The sequence below is a fragment of the Lissotriton helveticus genome, chromosome 7, assembly GCF_964261635.1.
Source record: "Lissotriton helveticus chromosome 7, aLisHel1.1, whole genome shotgun sequence".
NCBI lineage: Eukaryota > Metazoa > Chordata > Amphibia > Caudata > Salamandridae > Lissotriton > Lissotriton helveticus.
In genome coordinates, this window is record NC_136068.1 from 1,925,947,709 (window position 1) to 1,925,962,493 (window position 14,785).

The 14,785-nt window shown below is 56.4% G+C and overlaps 1 protein-coding gene across 1 annotated transcript in view; it reads right to left on the bottom strand.

The window, feature by feature from the left end:
• Positions 1 to 8,165, bottom strand: part of LOC144767881 (sulfotransferase 6B1-like) — a 117,294-nt gene extending 109,129 nt beyond the window's left edge. Inside the window, exon 1 of the mRNA XM_078651234.1 lies at positions 7,492 to 8,165. Coding sequence (XP_078507360.1) covers positions 7,492 to 7,684 — 193 coding nt within the window. The 5' untranslated portion in view covers positions 7,685 to 8,165. The remainder of the gene's footprint in view (positions 1 to 7,491) is intronic.
• Positions 8,166 to 14,785: the final 6,620 nt, after the last annotated feature.

The following is a 14,785-nucleotide window of genomic DNA, read 5'->3' on the forward strand; positions in this document are numbered from 1 at the left end:
CCCAAGGCCCACCACAAAGGAAACTCCACACAAGGTTATATATAAAAATAGCCTTTGTATTGTACAAAACACATTAGATAATAAATACACTTGTTACAGTGTGCCATATCACGGGCAGAATTTACAGGGGATTAGGTACATGGGACAGTGCCACGGGCACCACTGTCAGGAATAAACACTTTTAGAACTAGCACTTGGTAGAATTAGCACTTTGTAGGGATAACCCTTAGCACATAGAACACTTGTAGAACCAAATAGCCAATGTAGCACACGACCAGTAATCACTGGTAACAGGTAAGTACCACCTACGAAACCCTAACCACATTAGGAAAATATCACGCAGGGAACCAGGACCTCACTAGCAACACCTGTACTAGGAAGAACAACCACCTAAGTATCACTATACATTTAGGGGTATAGGTATGAAAACATTACACATGATGCATCACAACTCATTCAGAGGTGCAGCAAAGAACAATTGCGCAGAAATCACATAAGCCAAAGCATGTAACGGTCCCTAGGCCAACCTGGCCTTTCAGGGGCTGACCAACCCTGTGTCCAAAATGTCAGGGGGGGGGGCCTAAACGGAGCAGCTGCCCATTAAGTGCTGTGCAGCTGTGGAAACAATGGGACCAACACGGTGGAGCCTTGTGGGCTCTGAACACAACATGCCTCCTTAGATGCAGGAGCCTCGCAGGCTCTGGTCACCAAAACACATGTGGCCCCGTGAGCCTCGCTGGGCTCAAGAACAACTGTGGGGCAAGGTGGGAGCAGCCCGCTGCCTTCCGGGGCCGCTCTACCAATCCAAAATGCCCCCAAAGACGTTGGAGTCCCTCTCGGGGGACTCGAAGTAGAATTGTGCCATGGAGCCTCTGTAGCTCGAAATAAAAGAAATGCCCTTGAGCCTCTCAGGGCTCTAAATTACAACTGTCCATGAATGTTGGAGTCCCTCGTGGGGGACTCGAAATAAACAGAATGCCCCCTCGAGCCTCGCAGACTCTACTCAACTGTGCCCCAGGTGAGGCGGCTCGCACACAGAGTGAGCACACTGGGGGGGGCGGGCACCGGCAATGTGCCCCAACGCCCCCTCTCCTTACCACAGCTCCGGGGCCTCACTTACCGGTTGGAAGGACTCCTCTGGGTCACGCGGGGCTCTCCCTTGCTCATGGGAGCCCCGGTGGAGAGGACGCCGGCTTCTTCTTTGTCTTGTCCCGGAGCGCGGGGTGGGCTCCCGTCCGCTTCCGGTTTGCTTGAGACCCTGCCCACGTCACACCACTGCTTGCCTGGCTTCCGGTTATGGCAGTGCGGCCCTCGGTAGGGAGGCGGGCCCAGTGCCTTCGAGGCGATCTTCGGGCCGGCAGCGGTGATTTTCTCGATGGGGCAGCAATACGGGGTGGGCTCCTGTGACTAGGGCACAACGTCCCTGGCAGGGTGGGCACCTGCCCGGGACGATAATCTCTGCAAATACCCACCACGGCAATGAGCGGGGTGGGCACCCGTGCCGATGGTGGGAGACAGGGGGATCCCCACGCCGGGGAATTCCTCAAAAGGGCGATCGCTGCCCTGGGCTGCAATTAGCCCGTGAAGGGGCTCTCTGGCACAGACAACAGTGCTACCCTGGCACTGTGAGGGGAAATCAAGGAGCTCCACAGGGCAAAGTCCAGAAATAGTCTTTCAGGGGGGGGGGCAAGGCTGGGCCCAGGGGCCAGCTCGCAGGGTCCTCCTAGGCAGGGAGGCAATCCCCAGTGGCGGTATCCTCCTGGTGCCCAGCAGAAGCAGGCCCCCCTCCAAAATAAGATCAGCAAGAGAGAATCCTTTTCAAGGGGACCCAGCCCCTTTTTATACATTACAATCCTTTGTCTAAAGGTGCAGGCAAGGGGCGATCCAGATACAACTGGTTCCTGAGCACTTTGTTTTGCTCAGCCCCTCTGCCTATTCACAGGATGGGTCAGGGACATCAGACACACCACAGGTGGTGGAGCCAGCATTGTGAGGGGAAAGCCCAGCCGTATTCAGATCCCAGGTGCACTCCTCCCCGTCCCCGGCCATCAACATGCAGATCTCCCATTCACCACCGGGGCAGACCCATCCTGACTCCTGGAGCCTGGCACACCAGCCAGCTCCAGCCAATCACACACCAGCACCTTCACTGCACAGGCACACAAACTTCTAGAAGTGGCACTTCCACAATAGACACAATCATGCGGACGCGACTAGCACCCGGTGGCAGTGGGTGGTCGCTAGCTGTGCATGCATGCCCTTGTGACTTTGTTTTTAATAATGCAATTTTAAAATAATTTCCTTGTTTTGCTGCCACTGTGCAGATTCATTTTTGTCCACTCTCCCCTGAGCCCCGGTCCGACGCGGCTTTGTGCTGCTTGATCATAGGGCTGTTGGGGTGAATTTTCACTTCCGGCGCGATTCCAAGGATTCCAAGGTTAGCGCTCTAGCTTTTTGGCGCTTTCTCCTACTTAACGATACAAAAGGGGATGATGGACGGAGCGTTTGAGCAAATCAAACACTCACCCCCAGTCAACTGATCGGGGTTTAATCCATCACCATTCTTTAGCTTAATCGGCCACCCCAGTTCAGACATGGCTATATGCAAATCAGTCTGACCCTGTGCCTTATGGGAACAGTCCAGCCCGAACTGCCAAGCCATGTCTTCCATGGACCGGAAACAAGCATCCTGGGACCGGTTTCGGATTCATAATCCTCATCAGCCAGGCTATCTTGAATCCAGTGGCCAAGTGAACAAGGGACTCACGTCTGAGCATACCCTGCCACACTTAGGGCGAACAAAGCGATACATCATCCCCTTTTGTATCGATTTCTCCTACTTAAGGCAGGGCCCATGCGCTCGCGCAGCGGGCGCACCAAAGGCAAGCCCGTCTGCGCCCGTCCGCGGCCGACCGGGGCACGGGGCCTTCCACTGTGCCCAATTTATATATTATTCATCTAAGCAACTCCAGGCTCTTCAGGGCAACTGGCCAATTAGTGCCCCTGCTCTTGCTCGCATTGACAAACTTGGCATTCTACAATCTAAGCCCACCACATCATCTCCCCAGACACACGGATCCCTGGACCCCTCTTTGCTATCTGATTCCCCTGAGGCTTTTCTCCTTCCCCCCAGCAATGACAGCTTCCCGCTTGTAATATCAATCTACATGCTCAACACCCCCTCGGCGGTTAAACACCAACTGGAGCTTTTTACCTTCTTAGATACGGTTAAACCCGATATTTTATTTCTTACTGAAACTTGGTTTTCTTCTGACTCCCTGCCCGATGTTCTTGCAGCTCTTCCTGTTTCTTATTATGTTATACGTGCCGACCGTCCTGGGGGTAAGGTTGGCGGTGGAGTGGCCCTTATTGCTCCCTCTAATTTTCAGTTTCAGCTCCTCTCATTTCCTCTTATCGCGGTTCTTGATTTTTTAGTTGTCTGCTCCGTTTCTCTTGCTGTCCCATTTACATGCGCACTTTTTTACCGTCCCTCTGAACCCATGCCCTACTTCATCCCTGCTATACAGGAATTGTTGGTCACCTTGGTGGTCAACAATTCCTCTGTTCTGGTACTGGGAGACTTTAACTTCTGGCCTACTGACCCTCACGAGGATCCTATGTCGAAGGACTTTACAGAATCACTCCTAACTCTAAATTTGACCTCGCATATACAATTTCCTACTCACATCCGCGGCCATATCCTTGACCAAGTATGGTCAGCTAATTTATCTATTTCTTCCCCTGCAGTCACCCCCTGTCCCTGGTCCGACCACTTCTTTATTTCTTTTTCCCTTGACTTAGGAATTGACACTAAGACCCCCTCCCTAGCAACATCTGGGCACGCAACTGGAACCATGTTGTCTTAGCGACTCTCTGCTCGTCCCTCTCTACCTCAACTCCCGAATTGGCTGATATCTCCCCTAACTCTCAAGTTGCCGCTATCAATAGTTGGCTTTCTGCATCCTGTGACCCAGTGGCCCCCCTCAAATTGGTCAGAACACGCCGCCTCCACGACGCCAATAGATGGTTCACCACTGAGCTTAAGCAGAAAAAACTTGCACTCAGGCAGGCTGAGCGCCACTGGAGACGGGGATATTGCTCCATATCTAAATTACACTACACCACTCTCCTCCAGGATTACAAGAAAGCTATCCTCCTTGCAAAATCGGAATACTTCTCATCCAAGATCCTCCTTGTGGCAAACAACCCCAAGGAAATCTTCACCATTGTCCATGAATTAGCCACTTCTAACAGAATCACTCCTAAACCAGTCCCTTCACAATCTCTATGCAACTCCCTCAATGAATTTTTCATTGAGAAAATTGCTACCATTAAACTCAACATTCCTCTGCCTTCTCCTACCTTCTTATGCCCCCAACCCCCGACTAATCTTTATTCCCTAGACCAATTCACCCTGATTCCCAAGGATGCCTTCTCCACTCTGCTCATGAAGGTTAAATCAGGTTCCCCCTCCGACATCTGCCCGGCCCACATCCTGAGAGAGATCTTTTCTGTTTGCCCTGAGCCCCCCTTAACTCTCATCAATAATTCTCTTACTCAGGGAATTGTCCCTGATTCATTCGAATCAGCTAAAGTAATTCCTATCCTGAAGAAACCAGGTGCTGATCCTACTCCTCTTTCCAATTTTCGCCCGATTTCTTTACTCCCTTTTCTTGGAAAGATATTGGAGAGCCACGTCACCACCTGTCTCAGTGCCTTTATCGAGGAGAACCACTGCCTGGCTCTTTACCAGGCAGGGTTTCGTCCAGCTCATTCCATGGAATCCGTCATTCTTTCCGTCCTGGATGAGCTTAGCCGCAGCGCCGATGTCAACTCCCCTCAAGCTCTGGTCCTCCTTGATTTGTCCGCCGCCTTTGACACGGTCGATCATTCCATTCTCATCGACCGCGTCGAGGGTGCCGGCATTCGGGGATCTGCCTTGACTTGGCTCACCTCTTTTCTTGGGAATCGCACACAGGCGGTCCAGCTGGCGGGCTTCTCTGCTCCCGCCTGCTCTGTCCCCTGTGGGGTCCCCCAGGGCTCCTCTCTTTCCCCCCTTCTTTTTAACCTCTATATCTTTCCCCTGATCTTCGCTCTGCAACAAATGGAGGTCACGGTATTCAATTATGCAGATGACCTCCAGCTCATCTTTAATCTCTCTCCCCTCTCCGACCCTGTCCTTAATTTTCAAACTGTCATGACCTTTATCTCTGATTGGATGAACGCTAAACACCTCAAATTAAACCCGATAAGACTGAGCTGGTACTTACTGGCAGCTCTCCCAGCCCCTGGTCCTCTGCCTTTTGGCCTCCCTTCCTTGGCCCTCCCCATCACCTTCTGTCTCTGTAAAAACTTTGGGCATTAAAGTTAGCCAGGACCTCACAATGCGCCCTCAGATCAGCGCTGTGGTTTCATCATGTTTCTTGACTCTCCGAACCATACGAAAAATCTCCGGCCTCTTTTCTTTCACAGCCCTTCTTTTGGCCATGATCCTGTCGCGCCTCGATTATGGCAATGGTCTGTATGTAGGCATACCAGCATAGGAACTCCGCCGCCTTCAACTTATCCAAACCCAGGCGGCTCGTCTGGTCTATAGACTCCCCAAATTTCACCATGTTACCCCATTGCTTAAAACTCTCCACTGGCTGCCCAGCTCTCAACGCTCTCTATTTAAGATGTGCTGCACGATTTTTCTGGCCTGGACTGGCACTGCGCCTGCCTTTATCAATCCCAAAATTAAACCCTATGGGGCATATTACCAACAACTAGCGATAATTTTTGTCTCTAACTTGTTTAGAGACAAAAACTATCGCCGCACATCGGCGATTTTTATCGCAGATAAACCTTGCTATTAGCAGGGTTTATCGCAAATGCGATAAAAAACGGCCGCAATGCATGAATATCGCTGAAAAGTCAGCGATATTCATGCATTATCGAGCAAATGCTCTTAGCCATGTTATCCACCTCCCATTGGATAACATGGTGAAGAACTGCTCAGGGCAGGTGTTAGCTTTTGGAGATATTCGCGCTTAGCGCGAATATCTCCAAAAGTTGGTAATAGGAGATAGCGATGTTAGCGACTGTTTCCAGTCGCTAACATCTTGGCACGCCCACTTTGCATGTCATTAGTGATAAATATCACTGACATGCAAAGCGGGGCCCAAGATGGTCGCTATCTCCTATTAGCTGTCACTAACTGGTGTTAGCGACAGCTTGGTAATAGGGAGATAATTTTATCTCCGCTTTCTTGGCTTTTAAAGCCAAAAAAGCGGAGATAAACCCCTTGATAATATACCCCTATGTCCCTATTAGAGATTTGCGCTCTTCCTCCCAGCTTCTCCTATGTGTCCCTCGCTTCAAGAGGAAACAAATCGGAGGCCTGAGGTTTCCCTCTTTGGCCCCCCCTTTCTGGAATGCCCTCCCCCCCTCTCTATCAGGTCTATCTCTATGTATCGAGATTTCCGTAAGGCTCTTAAAACGTTCCTTTTCTCTCATGCCTTTCCACTCTAAACCACCACCCATATTCCTCCTGGAGCTTCCTGTCCTCAGCGCCAAGAAACCGCATGGTGAACGAGCGCTTTACAAAACCCTTAACTTCAACTTCAACTACACATCATCGCGCAGCATTCAATCACCCGAGTCTGCACATACCAGACTCGAGCCTGCACTCCCCACACATCAGGAACTAACATGGACGCACACATTCCCCCATGCATTCCTATGGGAGGGCCGGCCAACCGTACCAGGCACGCACTTTACCCTGGAAAGTGTGGGGGTGAACCTGCCAGAAGGGCCAAGTCCAACAGTTGTTTACATGGCTGGGGCCGAACACTGCCCAATCTCTACTATTTAACCAGGTACATGGTGACGTGTCTCTGCTATTTGCAAGGCAACAGGATAAATAATGATTAATCTGCACTATTTAGCCGGCTGCCTTGTAAATAGCACCGAAAAGTCATGATTTACTGGGCCACCGGCTAAGCAGCCGCTACCACTAAATAAATATCGCAGTAAAGGGGCCTCCTGTGAGCCAATGACCTGAACTGAAGGAGAAGAAAGTTCAAAGAAAGGCTTCTGAGGAAGGAGGCATTTATATCATGTTTCTAATGCCAGGCAGGGTGAGGTGAGCCGACAGATGTGTACAGTGCCAGATCACACATGGACCTGGGAGCCTCGACAGGGCGGCAGCGCCGGGATCTCACGGTTCAAAGGTACAAGTGAGCAGAGTTGAGACAAGTCTGACTGTGAGGAGCTGGGGTCACGGCCAGACTCAACCACTCAATCTCATATATGTGGCTTTTTAGACAGGTATCGCATGGATGCCACCGGGACCCTCATAACCAGTGTTGCCTTTTAGAGCCACAGAATGCTGCATTCTGGGACGTGTAGTTTCACTGCTCAAAGATCCCAGCCCTGACAGTGTTGTTGGCTGCACCGCCAGGCTTTTGTTGCAGATAAAAAAGAAATGCATAAAAGCGTGCATTTACTCACCGCATTTAGGGTAAGCCACCAAGAGCAGGTCGTCTGCCCTGAGCTGGAAAGCGTCTAGCGCCTGGAAGGTCTCCGGGCTGCACAGGGAGCTGGGGTACAGCACCCCCTTGTGGGTGAACAGCAGCTCCTCCGGGGCCCTGTCATTGGCTGAGGACGAGAGCTTTTCGTTTATGAGTTCAAATCTCTTTGCCATCTCGGTGCAGACTGTGCGATGCGCTTGCAAGGGAGGGGAGGGCTGCGAGGCGCTTGCAGGGGAGGGGAGGGCTGCGAGGCGCTGTGCTGCGAGGCGCTGTGCGAGGAGGGCTGCGAGGCGCTGTGCCAAGGAGGGCTACGAGGCGCTGTGCCAAGGAGGGGAGGGCTGCGAGGTACTGTCCCGATGAGTGCTGCGATGTTCTGTGTCGAGGAGGGTTTCAAGGCGCTGTGCGAGGAGGGCTTCGAGGCGCTGTGCTGAGGAGGGCTTCGAGGCGCTGTGCCAAGGAGGGCTGCGAGGCACTGTACGAGGAGGGCTGCGAGGCGCCGTGCCAAGGAGGGCTTCCAGGCGCTTACGAGGAGGGCTTCCCAGTTTGAGGCGCTGTGTTGAGGAGGGCTTCGAGGCGCTGTGCCTGAGAGTGCCGAGAAGGTGAGGCTGGGCCAGGAGTGCTTTGTCGAACTCTGACCCCTGCCACAGACTAAGCTCCTTCTGCCCTGGACACGAAGGTTACAGCATCTTTTGTGTGAAAGGAGCCCAGGGGGCGTGAGGGGGAGGGAAGCTCTGTTAACCCAGGGGAGGGAGGGAAGAAGCTGTGAGAGTCTGGGTGGAGAGCGCCTTGGGTCACAGCTGCTGGTGCTGTGAGAGGCTGGTTGGAGAGCGCCTTGAGTCACAGCTGCTGGCGCTGTGAGAGTCTGGGTGGAGAGCGCCTTGAGTCACAGCTGCTGGCGCTGTGAGAGGCTGGGTGGAGAGCGCCTTGAGTCACAGCTGCTGGCGCTGTGAGAGTCTGGGTGGAGAGCGCCTTGAGTCACAGCTGCTGGCGCTGTGAGAGGCTGGTTGGAGAGCGCCTTGAGTCACAGCTGCTTGGCGCTGTGAGAGTCTGGGTGGAGAGCGCCTTGAGTCACAGCTGCTGGCGCTGTGAGAGTCTGGGTGGAGAGCGCCTTGAGTCACAGCTGCTGGCGCTGTGAGAGGCTGGTTGGAGAGCGCCTTGAGTCACCGCTGCTGGCGCTGTGAGAGTCTGGGTGGAGAGCGCCTTGAGTCACCGCTGCTGGCGCTGTGAGAGTCTGGGTGGAGAGCGCCTTGAGTCACCGCTGCTGGCGCTGTGAGAGTCTGGGTGGAGAGCGCCTTGAGTCACCGCTGCTGGTGCTGTGAGAGTCTGGGTGGAGAGCGCCTTGAGTCACCGCTGCTGGCGCTGTGAGAGTCTGGGTGGAGAGCGCCTTGAGTCACCGCTGCTGGCGCTGTGAGAGTCTGGGTGGAGAGCGCCTTGAGTCACCGCTGCTGGCGCTGTGAGAGTCTGGGTGGAGAGCGCCTTGAGTCACAGCTGCTGGCGCTGTGAGAGTCTGGGTGGAGAGCGCCTTGAGTCACAGCTGCTGGCGCTGTGAGAGGCTGGGTGGAGAGCGCCTTGAGTCACCGCTGCTGGCGCTGTGCCAGCTATCATGCCATCAGCCGAGCCTTGCTTTTTAGTTTAAAGGATGTTTAATTCTTCTGTGACGCACATAGTTAGGACTAAAAACAAATGTACATTCTGCTCCCATATTGAGGGTTCGCTCACATCATGCACTAAAACAAGCATTGGACGTGGCATTATTTTTGGATTTTGTGTAGTGTAAAGTGTCACACCAAGCTTCACAGCGCTACAGAGGTACAACGTGGTCAGCGGCAGCGCCGTCCTCTCTGACACACAGAATACAAGAAGGAGGGAGGGGACAGGGTTCACTCACACACAAGACAGGTGCAACACAGGCAGCCGACACACCAAGGAGGGAGTGTGAGGTGTCAGCAGAGTGTGAGGCGTCAGGGGAGTGTGAGGCGTGAGGGGAGTGTGAGGCGTCAGGGGAGTGTGAGGTGTCAGGGAAGTGTGAGGCGTCAGGGGAGTGTGAGGCGTCGGGAGTGTGAGGCCTCAGGGGAGTGTGAGGCGTCAGGGGAGTGTGATGCGTCGGGAGTGTGAGGCGTTAGGGGAGGATGAGGCATCAGGGGAGTGTGAGGCGTCAGGGGAGTGTGAGGCCTCAGGGGAGTGTGAGGCCTCAGGGGAGTGTGAGGCCTCAGAGGAGTGTGAGGCGTCAGGAGTGTGAGGCGTCAGGGGAGTGTGAGGCATCAGGGGAGTGTGAGGCCTCAGGGGAGTGTGAGGCATCAGGGGAGTGTGAGGCGTCAGGGGAGTGTGAGGCATCAGGGGAGTGTGAGGTGTCAGGGAAGTGTGAGGCGTCAGGGGAGTGTGAGGCCTCAGGGGAGTGTGAGGCGTCAGGGGAGTGTGAGGCGTCAGGGGAGTGTGAGGCGTCAGGGGAGTGTGAGGCATCAGGGGAGTGTGAGGCGTGAGGGGAGTGTGAGGCGTGAGGGGAGTGTGAGGCGTCAGGGGAGTGTGAGGTGTCAGGGAAGTGTGAGGCGTCAGGGGAGTGTGAGGCGTCGGGAGTGTGAGGCCTCAGGGGAGTGTGAGGCATCAGGGGAGTGTGAGGCGTCGGGAGTGTGAGGCGTCAGGGGAGGATGAGGCATCAGGGGAGTGTGAGGCGTCAGGGGAGTGTGAGGCCTCAGGGGAGTGTGAGGCCTCAGGGCAGTGTGAGGCCTCAGGGGAGTGTGAGGCGTCAGGGGAGTGTGAGACGTCAGGTGAGTGTGAGGCTGAGGCGTCAGGGGAGAGTGAGGCATCAGGGGAGTGTGGGGCATCAGGGGAGTGTGAGGCGTCAGGGGAGTGTGAGGCGTCAGGGGAGTGTGAGGTGTCAGGGGAGTGTTAAGCGTCAGGGGAGTGTGAGGCGTCGGGGGAGTGTGAGGCGTCAGGGGAGTGTGAGGCGTCAGGGGAGTGTGAGGCATCAGGGAGTGTGAGGCATCAGGGGAGTGTGAGGCATCAGGGGAGTGTGAGGTGTCAGGGAAGTGTGAGGCGTCAGGGGAGTGTGAGGCGTCGGGAGTGTGAGGCCTCAGGGGAGTGTGAGGCGTCAGGGGAGGATGAGGCGTCAGGGGAGTGTGAGGCGTCGGGAGTGTCAGGCCTCAGGGGAGTGTGAGGCGTCAGGGGAGGATGAGGCGTCAGGGGAGTGTGAGGCATCAGGGGAGTGTGAGGCTGAGGTGTCAGAGGAGTGTGAGGTGTCAGGGGAGTGTGAGGCGTCAGGGGAGTGTGAGGCGTCGGGAGTGTGAGGCCTCAGGGGAGTGTGAGGCGTCAGGGGAGGATGAGGCATCAGGGGAGTGTGAGGCTGAGGTGTCAGAGGAGTGTGAGGTGTCAGGGGAGTGTGAGGCTGAGGCATCAGGGGAGTGTGAGGCGTCAGGGGAGTGTGAGGCATCAGGGGAGTGAGGAGCGTCAGGGGAGTGTGAGACGTCAGGTGAGTGTGAGGCGTCAGGGGAGTGTGAGGCATCGGGAGTGTGAGGCGTCAAGGGAGGATGAGGCGTCAGGGGAGTGTGAGGCTGAGGTGTCAGAGGAGTGTGAGGCTGAGGCGTCAGGGGAGTGTGAGGCTGAGGCATCAGGGGAGTGTGAGGCATCAGAGGAGTGTGAGGCATCAGGGGAGTGTCAGGCTGAGGCGTCAGGGGAAATGAGGCGTCAGGGGAGGGTGAGGCATCAGGGGAGTGTGAGGCTGAGGCATCAGGGGAGTGTGAGGCTGAGGCATCAGGGGAGTGTGAGGCGTCAGAGGAGTGTGAGGCATCAGGGGAGTGTCAGGCTGAGGCGTCAGGGGAGTATGAGGCGTCAGGGGAGTGTGAGGCATCAGAGGAGTGTGAGACATCAGGGGAGTGTGAGGCATCAGGGGAGTGTGAGGCATCAGAGGAGTGTGAGGCGTCAGGGGAGTGTGAGGCATCAGGGGAGTGTGAGGCGTCAGAGGAGTGTGAGGCGTCGGGGGAGTGTGAGGCGTAAGGGGAGTGTGGGGCGTCAGGGGAGTTTGAGGCTTCAGGGGAGTGTGAGGCATCAGGGGAGTTTGAGGCATCAGGGGAGTGTGAGGCATCAGGGGAGTGTGAGGCGTCAGGGGAGTGTGAGGCGTCAGAAGAGTGTGAGACATCAGGGGAGTGTGAGGCGTCAGGGGGAGGGGGAGGTGTCAGGGGAGTGTGAGGCGTCAGGGGAGTGTGAGACATCAGGGGAGTGGGAGGCGTCAGGGGAGAGGGAGGCATCAGGGGAGTGTGAGTTATCAGGGGAGTGTGAGGCTGAGGCATCAGGGGAGTGTGAGCATCAGGGGAGTGTGAGTTATCAGGGGAGTGTGAGGCTGAGGCGTCAGGAGAGTGTGCGGCGTCAGGGGAGTGTGAGGCATCAGAAGAGTGTGAGACATCAGGGGAGTGTGAGGCGTCAGGGGAGTGTGAGGCATCAGGGGAGTGTGAGGCATCAGGGGAGTGTGAGGCATCAGGGGAGTGTGAGGCTGAGGCATCAGGGGAGTGTGAGGCGTCAGGGGAGTGTGAGGCATCAGGGGAGTGTAAGGCGTCAGAAGAGTGTGAGACATCAGGGGAGTGTGAGGCATCAGGGGAGTGTGAGGCGTCAGGGGAGTGTGAGGCATCAGGGGAGTGTGAGGCTGAGGCATCAGGGGAGTGTGAGGCATCAGGGGAGTGTGAGGCTGAGGTGTCAGGGGAGTGTGAGGCATCAGGGGAGTGTAAGGCATCAGAAGAGTGTGAGACATCAGGGGAGTGTGAGGCATCAGGTGAGTGTGAGGCGTCAGGGAAGTGTGAGGCTGAGGCGTCAGGGGAGCGTGAGGCGTCAGGGGAGTGTCAGGCATCAGGGGAGTGTGAGCCGTCAGGGGAGTGTGAGGCATCAGGGGAGTGTGAGGCATCAGGGGAGTGTGAGGCTGAGGAGTCAGGGGAGTGTGAGGCATCAGGGGAGTGTGAGGCTGAGGCGTCAGGGGAGTATGAGGCATCAGGGGAGGGTGAGGCGTCAGAGGAGTGTGAGACATCAGGGGAGTGTGAGGCGTCAGATGAGTGTGAGGCGTCAGGGGAGTGTGAGGTGTCAGGGGAGTGTGAGGGTGAGGCATCAGGGGAGTGTGAGGCATCAGAGGAGTGTGAGGCATCAGGGGAGTGTCAGGCTGAGGCGTCAGGAGAGTGTGAGGCATCAGGGGAGTGTGAGGCATCAGGGGAGTGTAAGGCATCAGGGGAGTGTAAGGCGTCAGAAGAGTGTGAGACATCAGGGGAGTGTGAGGCGTCAGAGGAGTGTGAGGCATCAGGGGAGTGTGAGGCATGTAAATGTAAATGTGTGTGTCTTGTAAAGCGCACTGCTACCCGGAGGCGTCCTGGCGCTATAGACCGCTGGGGAACCCGTCCTGGCTTTCCCTGTGAGATGTTCCCTACTGGGTATCTCCAAGGTGAAACCAGGCATCCCCGGCGTTTGTGGGGGGCCGTTGTGGAGATGAGGCAAGCTAATGCCCAGAGTTGCCGAGTGTGATCCCTGGTTAGAGTAGGCACCGAGGCGAGAATTATCGAGTCCGCTGACCCTGGTTCACGACCCTGCCGCGTTGGGAATTGAACCCTGGTCCCGGGCCGTCCTCTGCTTCCGAGTCTGCCGCCTCTAACCAGTGAGCCACACCACTCCATCTGGGAAGTGTGAGGCTGAGGCATCAGGGGAGTGTGAGGCGTCAGGGGAGTGTGAGGCATCAGGGGAGTGTGAGGCGTCAGAAGAGTGTGAGACATCAGGGGAGTGTGAGGCTTCAGGGGAGTGTGAGGCATCAGAAGAGTGTGAGACATCAGGGGAGTGTGAGGCGTCAGGGGAGTGTGAGGCGTCAGGGGAGTGTGAGGCATCAGGGGAGTGTAAGGCTGAGGCATCAGGGGAGTGTGAGGCATCAGGGGAGTGTGAGGCATCAGGGGAGTGTGAGGCGTCAGGGGAGTGTGAGGCTGAGGCATCAGGGGAGTGTGATGCATCAGGGGAGTGTGAGGCATCAGGGGAGTGTGAGGCGTCAGGGGAGTGTGAGGCTGAGGCGTCAGGGGAGTGTGAGGCATCAGGGGAGTGTGAGCCATCAGGGGAGTGTGAGGCATCAGGGGAGTGTGAGGCATCAGGGGAGTGTGAGGCGTTAGGGGAGTGTGAGGCATCAGGGGAGTGTGAGGCATCAGGGGAGTGTAAGGCGTCAGAAGAGTGTGAGACATCAGGGGAGTGTGAGGCATCGGGGGAGGCTGAGGCGTCAGGGGAGTGTGAGGCGTTAGGGGAGTGTGAAGCGTCAGGGGAGTGTGAGGCGTCATGTGAGTGTGAGGCTGAGGCGTCAGGGGAGCGTGAGGCGTCAGGGGAATGTGAGGCTGAGGCGTCAGGGGAGTGTGAGGCGTCAGAAGAGTGTGAGACATCAGGGGAGTGTGAGGCATCGGGGGAGGCTGAGGCGTCAGGGGAGTGTGAGGCGTTAGGGGAGTGTGAAGCGTCAGGGGAGTGTGAGGCGTCAGCTGAGTGTGAGGCTGAGGCGTCAGGGGAGCGTGAGGCGTCAGGGGAGTGTGAGGCATCAGGGGAGTGTAAGGCGTCAGAAGAGTGTGAGACATCAGGGGAGTGTGAGGCATCGGGGGAGGCTGAGGCGTCAGGGGAGTGTGAGGCGTTAGGGGAGTGTGAAGCGTCAGGGGAGTGTGAGGTGTCAGGTGAGTGTGAGGCTGAGGCGTCAGGGGGGTGTGAGGCGTCAGAAGAGTGTGAGACATCAGGGGAGTGTGCGGCGTCAGGGGAGTGTGAAGCGTCAGGGGAGTGTGAGGCATCAGGGGAGTGTGAGGGATCAGGGGAGTGTGAGGCTGAGGCATCAGGGGAGAGTAAGGCGTCAGGGGAGGGTGAGGTGTCAGGGGAGTGTGAGGCATCAGGGGAGTGTGAGGCATCAGGGGAGTGTGAGGTGTCAGGGGAGTGTGAGTCGTCAGGGGAGTCTGAGGCGTCAGGGGAGGGTGGGGCTTCAGGAGTGTGTGAGTCGTCAGGGGAGTGTGAGGTGTCAGGGGAGTGTGAGGCATCAGGGGAGTGTGAGGCTTCAGGGGAGTGTGAGTCGTCAGGGGAGTGTGAGGCGTCAGGGGAGTGTGGGGCGTCAGTAGAGTGTGAGGTGTCAGGGGAGTGTGAGGAATCAGGGGAGTGTGAGGCGTCGGGGGAGTGTGAGGCTGAGGCGTCAGGGGAGTGTGAGGCTGAGGCGTCAGGGGAGTGGGAGGCGTCAGGGGAGTGGGAGGCGTCAGGGGGTGTGAGGCTGAGCAGGGGCGGCTCTAGGCTCATGGTGGCCCTGGGCA